Source organism: Onychomys torridus, chromosome 8 (genome assembly GCF_903995425.1).
Source record: "Onychomys torridus chromosome 8, mOncTor1.1, whole genome shotgun sequence".
Taxonomy (NCBI): Eukaryota; Metazoa; Chordata; class Mammalia; order Rodentia; family Cricetidae; genus Onychomys; species Onychomys torridus.
The window spans coordinates 6,250,612-6,266,837 of record NC_050450.1 but is presented as its reverse complement, the minus strand read 5'-3'; the positions used below and the strand labels follow the sequence as shown (position 1 = coordinate 6,266,837).

The 16,226-nt window shown below is 38.7% G+C and overlaps 1 protein-coding gene across 5 annotated transcripts in view; it reads right to left on the bottom strand.

The window, feature by feature from the left end:
* The window catches only part of Pdxdc1 (pyridoxal dependent decarboxylase domain containing 1), a 60,046-nt gene that overhangs the window by 36,048 nt on the left and 7,772 nt on the right, over positions 1-16,226 (bottom strand). For 2 of the 5 annotated variants that reach the window (XM_036197935.1, XM_036197937.1), the window contains exons 2-5: positions 6,996-7,069; positions 6,464-6,529; positions 4,067-4,147; positions 1,218-1,364 (exon numbers count right to left, since the gene is read on the bottom strand). In XM_036197935.1, coding sequence (XP_036053828.1) covers positions 1,218-1,364; positions 4,067-4,147; positions 6,464-6,529; positions 6,996-7,069 — 368 coding nt within the window. The remainder of the gene's footprint in view (positions 1-1,217; positions 1,365-4,066; positions 4,148-6,463; positions 6,530-6,995; positions 7,070-16,226) is intronic. The other 3 variants (XM_036197936.1, XM_036197940.1, XM_036197939.1) reach the window with 3 other exon arrangements.

The window sequence follows — 16,226 nt, the reverse complement described above, 5'->3', positions numbered from 1 at the left end:
TTTTATGTGTGTTTGCCTGCATGCATATATGTGCAACACATGTGTGCAATGCCCAAAGAGGCCAGAAGAGTCATCGGATCCCCAGAGTTGGAATTACAGATGGTTGTGAACAGACATATGGGTGCTGGAAATCAAACCTAGGTTTTTTTAGAACAGACCAATGCTCTTCACTGATCAGCCATCTCTCCAGCTGCATATTAATATACTCCTATTTCTAGTTAATTCTGACTCTTTTCAGTAGTATAAAATCATGAAAGCAATTATTTTCTCATAGACAAGGCAGAGGAGACACAATGTCTGGCTACTCACTACAGTGCAGGTTATAAAGGAAAGAAACAAAGATTCATCATCCACACCTAACTCCAGAAATACAATGAGTAGAAATGACAGAAACAAAGACTAAAGTCCCCAGAAATAATGAGCCTAGAGACAAGGGCTCTCGCTTGTTCCACATGGAGGCTAATGCTATAGGCTGACATGGTTGTTAGGAGATCCAGCACTAAGACATCTGAAATAAATGAAGCATTAATGTGCTCATTTAATCCTCAAATGAAATAGCTATTTATACTCTCCCCACTTAATACAAGGAGAGGTTAGGCAATCCTCTTAGGCATGGAGAGGTTAAGCAACCCTTCCAAAGAAGAGTCAAATCTATATGGAGCACTACAAAAACATTCCTCACAAGCCATGTCTGATTCTGACTCATGTTTAGCAGGAATTAAACACTTGTAAGGATAGCTGGAAAGGTAGCTGGTCTGTTAAGAGCACTGGTTGCTCTTCCAGAGAATCTGGGTTTAGTTCTCAGCACCCACAGTTCAGGGAATTTGATGCCCTCGTTTGGTCTCCTTGGGTACTGTACACATGTGATGCATATCCATACAGGCAGTCAAAATACTCATACATGTTAAAAACAAAACAAAAACAAAAACAAAAAAACCACCACCAACAACAACAAAAAAGTAGAGCTGGGCATTGTGATGCATGCCTTTAATCCCAGCACTTGGGAGGAAGAGGTAGGCAGATCTCCGTAAGTTTGAGGCCAGCTGGATCTATATAGCAAGTTCCAGAACAGGCCTCATAGAGACCCTGTCACAAATAAACAAGTAAACCTAAAATTAAACAAACAAACACAATCCCTCATAATGTCTTTACCAGTAAAATCCTTTAAAATCCTTAAAAAAACAACTGCAACAAAACCCAACTCATAACATCTTTACCTGAAAATCCGGCGTAGCCACAAGGTAGTGTCTGAAAGTATCCTGGTTGTAAGTTTTCTCAGCTTCTCTTTGTCCAGAGTTGAAATATAAGCACCCAGACTGTGACCCAACAAAGCCATGTGTCCTTGTTCTCCAATATTCTGGATTCTGTTGATCAAAATCATTAGAGTACTAAGAACTGATTATTACCAAAGTATAGAAAAAGAAACAAAATTTAAACAGTGTTTCACAGAAATTTGGCAGATTTTCAATTCATTTCATGTCCTACAGAGAAATTCAGAAAAAAATGTGTATGAGGTGCTGAAACTTTGGGAAGAAAAATACTTTTAAAATTGAGCCCTAAAAGATAAATGTCCATCTCTTTACTGACAACACAAACTGCTCTTAAATTCTCTTAAACTATAAATATTAGCCTTAAAACTATGGAGGAGGGCTAGAGAGATGGCTCAGGTAGAGGACCCAGGTTCTGTTCCCAACACTCACATGGTGGGTCACAACCATCTGTATTTCCTGTCCCAAGGGATCCAAAACACTCTTCTAGCCTCCAAAGACATCAGGCATAAAAGTGGTGCACAGACATACATGCAGGCAAAACATCCATACACATAAGAGATAATGATGAAGAGGATGAGCTGCAGAGGAAGGGTGATGTAGCTCAGCTGTGGGGTGCTAGTCTACATGGACACCTACACATATGCAGCATACACTCAGACACATATACATAAATAATTTTTTAAGTCTTTAAAAAAGTCCATTTTTTTTCTTTTTTCTTTTTTCTTTTTTTTTTTTTTTTTTCCCGGAGCTGAGGATCAAACCCAGGGCCTTGTGCTTGATAGGCAAGCGCTCCATCACTGAGCTAAATCCCCAACCCCTAAGAATTGGATTTTTTTTTTTTTTCCCCGAGACAGAGTTTCTCTGTAGCTTTGTGCCTTTCCTGGGACTCACTTTGTAGACCAGGCTGGCCTAGAACTCACAGAGATCCGCCTGGCTCTGCCTCTCAAGAGCTGGGATTAAAGGCATGCACCAGCCTGTTTTTTTTTTGTTTGTTTGTTTGTTTTTTTGTTTTTGTTTTTGTTTTTTTTTGTTAAACAACTTTTAAAAAAGGTTCTGAGGCTTGAACTTGAGGCTCTGCCCATGCGAGGGAAGTGTCCTACTACTGTACACTCCCAGTCTCAAATAAGTCTTAAAACATACAAAAAGACATAATTTAGTTCATAAGAACAATATGATCCTGAAATATCTCACCTTATATTTCTCACTCACTTATCAAAGATCCTTAAGTTTGCTAACATCATTACAGCAAAGGTATGGGGAAAGTATTCTCACACACTGCTGGTGAGCCTCTGGACTGGCTTATCTCCTAGGAGCACTGGGTTCTATGAAACTCAAATGCACATGTGTATTATCTGACCCAGCATCTTACTTCCATGATTTATTCCTCAAACACATTGCCACTGCAAGAAATGACATATGCTTAAAGTTATGGCGCAGCAATGTTTGTATCAGTGAAATAAGAACATGACACAAAATTCTATTCATAAAATTCTATTCATCTGTTCCAAGTAAAATAAAGTTGCTCTTAACAAAGAGAGCTCCTTGTATGTGATGAACTACAAGTCCTAAGTGAAACAAGAATCAGGACACATAGATAGTATTTAAGTACTGGATGGGGTATGTATGACTGTTTTGCTTGTATACACAAACACATAAAATATTTGTGGATGAATAATAAACTGGTCATCGTCTATGGCCATGAAAGAGAACTAGGTAGGGAGGCTTATGTGTGTGTTTCAGTACTGGGAACTGAACTCAGGGCACATACATGCTATCACAGCCTAGAGAACTATTTTTGTATACCCTTTCTTATCTTCTCAATTTTATTCTGCCTTGTTTTTAGTCTTGTTATGTAGTCCTACAGTGGCTTCAAACTTGTGACCCCCTTGCTTCAGTCTCAAGAATGCTAGGATTACAGGTGTGTACCACCATGCCTAGTTTATCTTCTGCCTTTTGAACAAGGATAATATATTACTGATAGCAAAAAAAATTTGAAGACAAAGTAAAGATATATTTATTTAAATATACTGGACAGATGAATAAATAAAGCAAAAGGTGATTCACAGACAATGAAAGCTAATCAATTTAACTATAGTAATTCTTAGCAAGCTAAAGAAAAAATAAAAAAAGTACATGGCACCTCAGTCCTTCCAGTAGCTCTTCATAAGACCTAATACCATAAAAATGTCAGGATTTACCTTTAGAATATAAAAATATCAGCCGGGTGGTGGTGGCACATGCCTATAAGCCCAGCACTTGGGAGGCAGAGGCCAGAGGCCAGCCTGGTCTACAGAGCTAGTCCAGGATAGGCTCCAAAGCTACAGAGAAACCCTGTCTCGAAAAACCAAAAAGAAAAAAAAAAAAAAAATCAATATAATTTTTTGTTGTTTTTTGAGACAGGGTTTCTCTGTGTAACAGTCCTGCCTATCCTGGAACTAACTTTTTAGACCAGGCTGGCCTTGAACTCTTCACAGAGATCCACCTGCCTCTGCCTGCCTTCCAAGTGCTGGGATTAAAGGCCTATACCATCACTGCCGGCCTCAATATAACTTTTAATAAATTATTACTCAATGAAATTTCTTCTTTGAGCCACTCAAGAACAGACTTTTTTTTTTGAGACAAGGTTTCTCTGTGTATCCCTGGCTTTCCTGGAACTCACTCTGTAGACCATGATGGCCTTGAACTCAGAGATCCGCCTGCCTCTGCTTCCCAAGTGCTGGGATTAAAGACATGTGCCATCACCGCCAAGTCAAGAACAAACTTTCAAAGATAAACTGCCAACATTCCTCCATTACCGGGTGCTCTGGGGCTCCTCATCTTCATCTCCGTGCATCAGATTTTGAACTAACTGGAGGATGCTCACCATATCTTGCCCACTGCAGAACAAAAAGGGTTAGGTGGGTGGAAAGAACACATATGGCCCCTCTTCCATCCCCCAACCATTTCTCTCATTCAAACTAACTTAAAGATGTGTTTTGTTTTTGTTTCCTTTTTAAACATTTGGTAGCTAGCTACAAGAAAAAGAACGTTTAGAGACAGTTTATATATTTTCAAAAACATTCAAATTATGTAAAATATTTCCAGTCTTGCTCTAGCTGTATTTCTATAACGGAACACTTCATTCTTGAAAAGCAGAGAATATTTAGTAAGTATTTAGCCAGTCTTTGTAAGATGCTCTAGGCCATAAGCCAACAAAAATTCTCTATTTACAAGACTCTGGCCTGTAATCCCAGCACTCTGGAGGCAGAGGCAGGTGGATCTCTGTGAGTTCGAGGCCAGCCTGGTCTGCAGAGCTAGTTCTGGACAGGCTCCAAAACTACAGAGAAACCCTGTCTCGAAAAAAAACCAAAAAGACTCTGGAGTTTGAACCAAGAGCCTTAAACATGTAATCATTTGTTTCCAACCCTTATCCAAGTTGGAAAATTTGAGATCTACTTAGAGTATAAATAGATATCAAATAGAGTATAAATAGATAGACTGACTTCTATCCAAGATATGCTATTAACTGCTCATTCTATGAGATGGAAACAGGTGAAAAATGTCAATGAATAAAACAGTTTGAAATGGCAAGGCAATTTATGGTGCATAAGATGTAAAAATACTCTATAAACATATTATTGTTAAAAATTTTCTTCTTAAAAAGAAGCATTGGATGGATTTAGTGGGGAGTGGTTGAGAACTTGCCTAACATGTATAAATTCTAGGTTCAATCCCTGAGACCACAAACACAGAAGTAAGAAATAAAAGCACCACCATCAAAACACTGCTCCAGACCCATCTCCCCAAGGTGCTAACCTGAAATGAAATGCTGATCCTTTAACAGTAAAGAGGGAAGGGAAGAGGAAGGAAGCTCAGGCTCACTTGGCTGCTATCCTTATGACCTTGAGTGAGTGATCCAAAGTAGCTGAACCCAAACATTATAGATCAGAGAGGCGATAATCAGACAGTACTTGTAAAGCACTCACTAGCTTCAAATACTAGACTTTAGCATTATTAAATAAAGACAGATACTCCTGACCACTGTTAACAGTGTTTTTAATGTGCTGCCAGTCTGAGAATTCTTAGGAGATCTAGAGAAACTTTTGTGTAATTAGGAGAATAAACAAGTCCTTGTCCCTTCACACCTGGGATAGGAGACAGGATCTACTTCCTATTCTGAGTGGTAAAAGCTCTATAGGTCGTCAAATCAGCAGGATCCATGCTACAAGCCGGAACGACTGAAAACATTGTTTTCATGGGAGTGTTGGGCATGATATTTGCTGTATGGTGTGATACTTCCTCAATGCTTTCTTTTGTAATCTTGTACAACTTATATTCGGGTCAAAGAACAATTTAAGGGAGTTGTACTGTTGACCTAAGAGCAGTTTCCTGGTTATAAAAGAAAAATTGTCTCAAGGAAGCTGGGCTGGGACTTTCATTGCAGATCGACTGCTAGCATCCTGTGAAAATGACAGCCAGCTACTTCTTTTTCAAACTACAGGACTTGATAAATTTGCTTTAGCTGCAAACAAATTAATCATTCCAGCAATAATTAAAGCTGACATTTTCCTTTCACTTACTATATTAGGGGTTTTTCATTTTTTGTTTTGTTTTTGAGACAAGATCTCTTTATGTAGCTCTGGCTGTCCTGGAACTCCCTATGTAGACAAGGCTGGCCTTGAACTCAGAGATCTGCCTGCCTCTGTCTTCTGTGTGCTGTGATTAAAGGCGTACACCACTATGCCTGGCTCATTTACTATATCATAAAAATTATAAACTATACCAAGTTAAAATATCTCTCACAATAAAACTCAGTCTACACGAGAGATTGCAGGTTTCCAGAATGAACTAGTTTGCTACCCCAGTTATAGCTATGAATTCATGAATGGCTTTTGATCGTGGGTTATAGTTCTGAAAAGAGGCCAGGGATGGTAGGATATGTCTGTAATCTAATACTCAGAAGGCTGAGGCCACCAGTTGAAGATTGCCACCTGTTGAAGGCAAGCCAACGAACAAAAAAGTTCTAAGAGAGAACAAAGCTAATAAGTTCACTACTATCACCAACAAGCCAGCTTTCTAATATTCTACTTAGTAACTACTTAAATTATCTTGGTACTCATTCAAAGTAAACTTGTAAGAAAGTAATGGAAAAATTTTGGGTTAAGAAAAAATGTATGTCCTAACTAAAGGTACAGATCCTCATTGCCACCTACCTGCCCTGGAGTGGCCCTGGAATATCTTCTGATACTGGCTTCTTTCCATTTTCCTCCTCTATTCTTCTGGTTTAAAGAAAAGAAAGAGTTGACTACGTTTTAACCAATTTCTAACATATGAACATACAAACACGTGACTTTACGCAGAACATTCTGTGACTGATGAACGATTTTAAACACATTCATTTCATCTCCCTAGACCCCAGATATACATGAAAAGGAAAAGAATGTAAAAACAACTACTTCGTCAGTTGACACCTTATGTAACTGAATCTATACTAAGAAGTATTTAAATACTCAAATCAATGCATTCCATAAACAAAATTCTAAAGTGGCAGAATGAAAAGGTCCTTCCCAAAATTTCAAAATCCTTTCATTGCAAAGCACCTTCTACCCAATACCTGCAGCTTTAAAGGCAGCAGAATCTGATATCCTAGAGATAGAGATATCTTTAATAGGAAGAAACCAGAACCACCAGATTCAAAACTGGCTGGACACACTCAACAGGGCAGCCTCTATCCTACATGCTCACCTTTGACTGTTTTCCAGCATCCGCATCGCCTCCTTCAGGTTCTTTCCCATTTCAGCTAATGTAGGGTCTGCTATCTAAGAAATGAACCAAAAAAGGCAAAATTTTAACATTCCTCTATTACTTTTTATTTATTCTAAAAACAATCTCTTTCTGTAGCCTAGGCTATCCTAGAACTCACGGTAATTCTCCTGCCTCAGTCTTTCTCTCTAGTGCTGGGATTACAGGCATGAGCTGCCACATCTGACTTTATCTATTATCTCAGTTATATAATTCATCCAGACAAATCAAATGCAAGTCCCCTTCCGTTGGATTTACTATAAAATGCATAGATTTATTATACTACACAAAAGTATAGCACACAAATAGTTCCCCAGCCCTAATCCATTTTCATTTTACATACACCTCTGTAGCTTGCTGTTGCCCACTTTAACAGTAAATATTGCCTCAGTCAAGAAGCCTCCTTCATTCTTCTAGTAGTTACACCTTACTCCATATACCACACATAAAATTTAACTAGTCCTAAATTAATTGACCCTGAAGTCATTCCCATTTTCTATCTAATATATATATATATATATATATATATATATATATATACTTATATATATATAGTATGCTACTCGTTTTTATCGTTGCAGTAGGCTAAAAATCACTTTACCTATTCCCTTTCTATAAGAACCTAGTGTCTATGAAATATATGTTTTTTGAGACAGGGTTTCTCTGTAGCTTTGGAGGCTGTCCTGGACTAGCTCTGCAGACCAGGTGGCCTCGAACCCACAGAGATCCACCTGCCTCTGCCTCCCGAGTGCTGGGATTACAGGCTTGTGCCACCACCACCTGGCTGAATGTTATATTATATGGCAGTCTTTATAAATGTGATTTAAGTTAAAGATCTTGAGATGGTTAGAAAACCTTTACTATCCAGATGAATCTAAAATGTAATAAAATATATCTTCTTTATGATAAAGACAGAAAGAAACATACATATACACACATATACAAAGATTACATGAAAAGTGAGTAGAAAAACTTAGAAGATTTGGGCTTTAAAAACTAATGACATGACCCTGTGAACTACAATGATGATCAACATGGCATTAACCCTAAGGGGGCAACAGTGGCAGAAACAGCATGATGGTAACCAACAGCTGTCTAACTAGACATAAGGCCTGCTCAAAAGGAAGGAAATCATGCCAGCTACTAGAAACTTAGCTAACCACCAGGGGCTAGTGAGATCATCGATCTTCGAGGAGAACCTACTACTGCCTCCTTACTAAAGCAGCATAACTGCATTCTAAATATCACACAGATATCTTATAGCTCAGAGATATCTCATACCTCTTATCCCTCATCAAAGGAACTTCTCTTTTCAATAGAAAGATACATTATAGAAAAACAAAATGAATCAAAATACAGAGAATAAGTGATCTGGGGTCCAGGCCCAACCGATATATCTATAACACAACTCCCACACATAAGGTTCAGTAAACATGAAGGAAAGGGGTGCCAGAGGACCAGAAAGTTGCTATGAGATTGTGTCTCCTAAAGGTGACAGGGAAGTTTCACTCATGATATCACAACAATATGGTTTCCTAAAGAAGACCTGAAGAAGTACAACAGCAATAAATATGCTAAATCTTATAGGGCCCCACCCACATACAAAGAAGTACAGGCAACTAAGGAATCCTGAGAGCACAAGAAATAGTTCTCCCCAGGGATGAGCCCCAATTGGTTATCTATTACCAAGTGGTCAGCTCTGAAATCACAAATATATAAATTACACTAAATAGACTGAGCAGGTGTATAGGGAGTAGTAATAGTGTGGAAAGCAAGAAATGACAGGAAACCAAGTGACAGGGGAATGCTAGTTTTCCTTTGACTTCAACAATGATTTCTGTTGTGTTCTAAAAAATTACAACCATATTGCAGATAAAGGGCCATGATTTCCAGGAGGAATGGAGAGAGGAACATGAGAGGGTTTGGAGGGAGGAAAGCTAAGGCAGAAAATGATGCAATGTTAATTTTTAAAAGATATTAATTAAAAATGACATGATCACAAGCTGAAGGATATTAACACCCATTATAAACTAGAATTAGAATGCCCTTTCTTGCGAGTTCAGCTCTGTGTAGACCAGGGATAGGAATTTCAAACTTCTGGCCCACAAAACTGGAACTCAAGCTGGGTGGTAGTGGTACATGCCTTTGATCCCAACACTAGAAGGCAGAGTTAGGTCTGTGAGTTTGAGGCCAGCTTGGTCTACAGAGCAAGTTCCAGAGAAACCTCATCTCAACCAACCAACCAACCAACCAACCAACCAACCAACCAACCAACCAATCAACCAACCAACCAAGCAACCAACAATCCCCCAAAAGAACCCCAAACCAAACCAACCAACCAAATTAATAAAAAACCCTGGAACTCACAATCAGTCTCCCTCTTTTTCTTCCTCCCCACTTCCCTACCCTCACCCCACCCTGATTTTTTTTGGGAGATAGTTTCTTTCTACATTACCTAGGCTGGCATCACAACTTTCAATCCTGCCTCAGCCCCCCAGAGTAACTGGAAACAGGCATGTACATGTCCAGCTTCACTTCATGTATATTACACTACTAAGTATGTGATTTGTTCCAGCAGCCACAGGAAACTAATCTACCCATAAGCCAGGAGATGATGGTTCTGTCTAGAAAAAGCTGAGTGGTGGCCTCTAGAACATGAAGTGGGAAGATGACCCTTGGTCAGAGAGGGCATTTATGTTTGTTCCCTTATGTTTCTTTTGGATTGTAGTGCCGTATGTGTACATTTATCTCCCTCCAAAAAGAAATGAAATAAAAGTATTTTTAATTCTTAAAACATTTAAATTTATTTTAATTATGCCTTATTTATGGCAATTATATTTTAATTAAAATACAATTATATAACTTTGCCACTCCCTCCAATTCCCCCATTGTGCCCACTTCTCCCTATGTACCTCAAATTCAAAGCTTCTTTTATTTTACTTATTATTGTTACATATATATATATATATATATATATATATATTTCAAATAAATATATAAATTTAACCTGCTGAGTCCAAGATTTATTTTATTATTTAGTTATGTGTGAATGTACATATTATATGTATATGTGTGCCCAGAGTCCAGAATAGGGAATTATATCCTCCAGAGCTGGACTTAAAGGTAATTGTGAGCCACTTGATGTGGGTACTGGGAACAGAACTCAGGTCCTCTCTCCATCTCTCCAGCCCCAAATTATTAATTCTTATAGAATTAAAACATACACAAGGGCCTGTGAGATGACTCAGCAGTTAAAGGTACTTTCTACCAAGGCTGATGACATAAATTGGATCTCTAGCACACACATGATGAAGGAAAGAACCGACCTAAGTTGTCTTCTGATCTACACACACACACACACACACACACACACACACACACACACACACACACAGAGTGATTAATAATAAAAAACCCCACACACACATCTTTTTCTTCTTAATCTCTATAGTACTTTTAGGGAAAAAAGTCTTGCTGCCTCAACTGCTATACAGCATGAGTTGTTTTGTACTTACAGAAACTCCTCTGTCAATGTAGTTCTTGAAGGACTTGCATTTCTCTTCATACTGCTTCATGTACCTATGCATCTTCCACAGCAAGTCTGCAATATTGTCTATTACATTTAGTAGCCCTATGTTACCTCCTCAAATCTATCAAGAAGTTCTATTCAATTTCCAATATCAGAATCATAAATTGTTAAATTTTAAATAAGACATTAGGAGTCTAGTTTGCAGTTCCTGTAAGCTTTACAACAAATGGGAAGGAGGCCAGGTATATGTGCAATTCCAGAACTAGGGAAGCTGGGACAGGAGGATTACCTAGAGTTAGAGGATAGTTTAAGTTATAAAGTAAGACACCATCTTAAATAAACAACTAACCAGAGATGGTTCAGTAGATAAAGACACATGCATGGCAAGTGTGAAGACCCAAGTTTGAATTTCCAGAACTCGTATAAAGTCAGACATAGCTGTGAATCTGTAATCTCCCTGTTCCTATAGCAAGATGAGAGATAGAAAAAGGAGAATACCCAGAAGTTTGCAGGCCACCTAGCCTAGCATATGTCTTGTCTCAAAGTGGAAAATAAAGACCAACACCCAAGCTGTTCTCTGCTTTCATATGCACACACCTGTACTCACATACATGAATACATGAACATTAATCTCTATCTCACACACACTGACACAGACACACATATAAAATCAACCATCAATCTCTCAAGAAGATCTACATAAAATTGGGGCTTCTAGTGCCTTCTTTCTAGTGCCTATTAGGTAGATCAACTTTGGTTTACACAAAGGATATTAAGTCAAATTTCATTCATAAAATTGTCATTAGAAAGAAAAAAGTGTATCATGAAAATATCTGATTCTAGCTTAACATTTTAAAAGTGAAAAAATTAAGTCTTGGAGATGTGATTTGCTGAAAACATGTACTAAACCCTGGGTTCTTTTTTTTTTTTTCTCGTTTTTTTTTTTTTTTTCAAGACAGGGTTCCCCTGTAGCTTTGGAAGTCTGTCCTGGAACTTGCTTTATAGACCAGGCTGGCCTTGAACTCACAGAGATCCACCTGCCTCTGCCTCCCGAGTGCTTGAATTACAGGCGTGTGCCACCACTGCCTGGCGAACCCTACGTTTTTTATTCCCCTTTCTGGCCTCTATTACACAAGGAAGGTTTACAAAGTAATCCTGTATCTGCTTTATTTTTCTCTCTTTCCTTCTTTTCTTTTTCTTTCTCTCTCTTCTCTCTTCTTCTTTCTCTTCTCTCTTCTCTCTCTCTCCTCTCCTCCCCTCCCCTCCCCTCCTCCCTCTCCCTTCCCCTCCCCTCTCCTCCTTCCCCTCCCCTCCCCTTCCCCCCTCCCCTCCCCTTCCCCCCTCCCCTCCCCTCCCCTTTTCTCTCTCTCAACAGGATCTCATTATGTAGCTGTGGCTGGACTGGAACTTACTATGGAGACCAGGCTGGCCTCAAACCCAGAGATCTGTTCGCTTCTACCTCTGAGTTCTGGGTTTAAGCCATGCCAATCTGTTTTTGATGTTTAAATATAATTTTAAAACATTTTCAAAACAGATGTTTTAAATAAATTCACAATTTAAAATATAACTATGAAATGGGTTAGATTTAAAAGGGTCTCAGCAATCTGATTATTAATAGGAAGTGGAAAAGATAATTGTCAAGAGAATTTATCTTAACTCCTATGTCTCCCAGTTTTGTTCCTTATCACTCTCATCTCTTGTAGCTTAATGAAAAGGTAACCAGTTTGCTTGATCATTCATATCTTCATGCTTCAAACACTTGCCTGGTTTGAATACCTTTGTACCTTTAAATTACAAGTCCAGATTTCTTAAAAACAAAACAAAAAAATGATTTATATTTATGTGTGTGCATATACATGTATGCATATGTGGGTGGGTCCCCATAGAGGATTCCCCTGGAGCTAGAGTTATAGGCAGCTGTGAGTTGCCTGATAGGGTTCTGGGAAACAAACTGGTCTTTGCGAGCAATAGTGTTCTTAACCAATGATCCATTTCATCTCTCCATTCCCACAATTCAAGATTTCTATGAAACTTTTATGGATACAACCACTTTCACATCCTCTCTAATGATAGCTGCTGCTTCTTTTTTTTTTTTTTTTTGAGATGGAGAGGATCACTCTATATATCCCAGGCTAGCCTAAAGCCATCTATGTAAGCCAGGCTGCCCTTGAACTTGCTATGAGTCTTCTCCTCTGCCTCTCCAATGCTGGGATTATAAGCATGTGCTACACCCTAGGTGCCACCACTTTTTTCTAAACCCAAAGTCTGGACTCACTGACAAAAAGAACAAAAGGTAGAATGTATGGGGATAATGAGACAGAACTTTCGAAACTGGGGCCATTCTGACATTCAGCTGCTAATCTTCCTGAGTCCTTGAATGCTTCACTGAGAACCATTTTACAGATGCTCTTTCCAGTGCAGATATGAACTCCCTAGCCACATCATCAGCTGCCTAAAGGCAGGGATGTAGACTTCAGCTAATTCCTGTTTCCCTTATTCAATTAAGGGCTTAATGTCAGAGGCCTTTCAGCACTGAACATCATCCTTTCCCTCTGTACAGTGCAGCATGATATTTTTTTCCTACTAAATGTAATAGACAATATTGCAGACTTGCTGTGGAAGATGCATAGGTACATGAAGCAGTATGAAGAGAAATGCAAGTCCTTCAAGAACTACATTGACAGAGGAGTTTCTGTAAGTACAAAACAACTCATGCTGTATAGCAGTTGAGGCAGCAAGACTTTTTTCCCTAAAAGTACTATAGAGATTAAGAAGAAAAAGATGTGTGTGTGTGTGTGTGTGTGTGGGGTTATTATTAATTACTCTGTGTGTGTGCATTGGAACAAATCTTTTTAGTTAACAGTAAACAAAAATCCATAATCAATAAGATGGCTCAGTGGGTGAAGGTACTTGTCACCAAGTCTGACAGCATGAGTTCAAGCTTAGGGATTTACATGGTGGAAAAGAATATCAATGCCAAGTCGTCCTCTGACTTCACTTGTGTACCATGGCACATGTCTCCCTCTGTTTTTATCTTTTTTTAAATTTATTTATATTTGACACAGTCCTGAGAAGCCTAGACTGGCCTTGAATTATGTAGCTGATGTGGATCATGAACTTTGGTATGTGTGTGGACATTGATGTCTATGTGCAAGAGTGTAGAAGAGGCTACAAATCAACATAAAGTGTTTTCCACTTTTCTTTTTTGAGTAAGGATCTCTCAGATGAACCTAGAGCTCATCGATAGGCTAGGTTTTAAAACCATGTGATTATACAAAACCAAAGCAAGAACCATAAACAAACCTACAGGAATAAAGAATCAAATTGAAACCAAGTGTGGTGTTGAGTAATCACTTGGGAGGTATCGGTAAGAGGATCAAGTGTTCAAAGCCAACCTCATCTATACATGGAGTTTCAAGTCATCCTGGTCTATATGAAACCAACTCAAAACACAACAAAAAATAATGCAGTTGAGTTGAATGTTGTGGATCATGCCTGTAATCCCAACACTCAAGGCTGAGGCAAAATTCAACTGCTATGAATTCAAGGCCATGAGTTTGATTCTCTTGAGTGAAATAGCACATAGCTATAATCTCAGCACTTGGGAGGTAAAGGCAGTAGGATTAAAAAGTTTAAAGCCATCTTTGGCTACACAATGAGTTTGAGGCCAGCCTGAAACACATCAGATCCTGTCTAAAAAGACAAAAACAAACAACCCAGAAATTGTGAAAAGATACCTACGTACATAGAAGGGGACTGTTTTATGATAGAAGAGGGAAATAGAAGCTATTTTATTATATTAAGGAGAAAACAGCCTATTCTTAGGAAAAAGATCATAATTTCATTTTGCTTTAACACCAAGCATAGGGGCCACCACAGAATAAATAAGATGATCCTTAATTACTGAGTTGCTTACAACCATCAGGCATTATGCTAATTAATTACCTGACACACATTACCTCCCACATAACTAGAGTTTACTTTTAATGATCATTTTTTTTTCCCCTGCTGGGGGTGGGAAGGGAGGGTCTCTCTCTACATAGTCCTGGCTGTCCTAGAACTTACTATATAGACCAAACTGTCCTCAAACTCAGAGCTCCTCCTGCTTCTGCCTCCTGAGTGCTGGGATTAAAGGTGTATACCATGTCTGGCTCATGGTCATCTTTTTAATTAGTATTTTTACTCAAAAACTCTCCATTTAGGGAAAATTTAAATTTCTACAATGTTACAACTAGATGACAAATTTGTCTTATAGAACAAATCTTTCTAGTTAAGAACAAATAAAATAGAGCCAGTGAGATGGTTTATCAGGTAAAGGCATTTGCCACCAATCCTGTGGCCAGTAACCCAAATAGGGGCACTTTAAGAGTATTAATGGGTTGGGGATTTAGCTCAGTGGTAGAGCACTTGCCTAGCAAGCGCAAGGCCCTGGGTTTGATTCTCAGCTCAAATAAATAAATAAATAAATAAACAAACAAATAAACAAACAAACAAACAAATAAATAGTATTAATAATTAAACCAGGACAAAAGGTGTAGACTGGGATGGTCCTATGCAAACCAGGATGTAGTTACCCTGCCCATAACTGAATGTTTACTTCAGATGTTAAACCTTATTCCTTCCAGCAAAGGTAGGAAAATTTATGTGGTGGTGGTGGCTGTTTATGAGCTATAAGGGCTAGAAGGCAGCACAGTTGCAGTGTAAGAGTCACCAGGTTCTCACAAATTCTACGAAAGATTTACTTTCCTACCTTCATCTTTCTTTATTTAAATTCTAGAGAAGGGCCTCTGAGATAGTTCAGTAAATAAGTGTTTGCCACGAGATGATGTAAGCCTGGTGGCCTGAATTCTATCCCCAGAACCCATGTAAAGGTGGAAGGAGAGAATCAACTCCACAAAGTTGTCCACTGACCTCCATATGTATACTGTGGCATGAGTGTTCACCTATGCACATTACACATATAATTAAAAAATAAATAAACCTGAGTAAAATAACCTCATTAAAGTCTGAGATCTACATGCAACATGAAAGCAGAAGAGATTATCTAAGGAAAGGAGGGACCCAGTGGGTAAGGGGTAGGGAGCACAGGGGAGGACAAGTGGGTAAGGGGAAAAATGAGAAAAAGTTATAATGATAAATATATATGAAAATGTCACAATGAAACCAGTACTGTTTATGGTTGAGTTAAAAAAATTATTCATATGTATGTGTGTTCCTGCGTGTCTGTATGTGTACCTTGTGAGTTCAGGTGTCTATGGACATCAGAAGAAGGTGTTGGAACCCCTGGAAATGGAGTTATAGACAGCTGTGAGCTGCCATGTGGGGGTTGGAAATGGAATCCAGGTTCTCTATAAGCACAGCAAGTGCTCTTAACTGCCAAACCATCTCTTCAGTCTCTGTGTATGTTTACTTTTAAAAAGTAAAATAAAAAACCCCAGGGCTGTGATGGTATACATCTATGATCTAGGGACTTAGAAGGCTGATGCAGGAGGGTCAGGAAGAGTTCAAGTCCAATCTTTCCTGGGCTTTATGAAAAACTGTCTCAATAATAAATGATTACGGAGATGGCTGAATAGTAAAGGTGCCTGCTGCATGCTTGATGAGTTTGAGCCTCAGAAGCCATCACTGTGGAAACCAAGGATCAC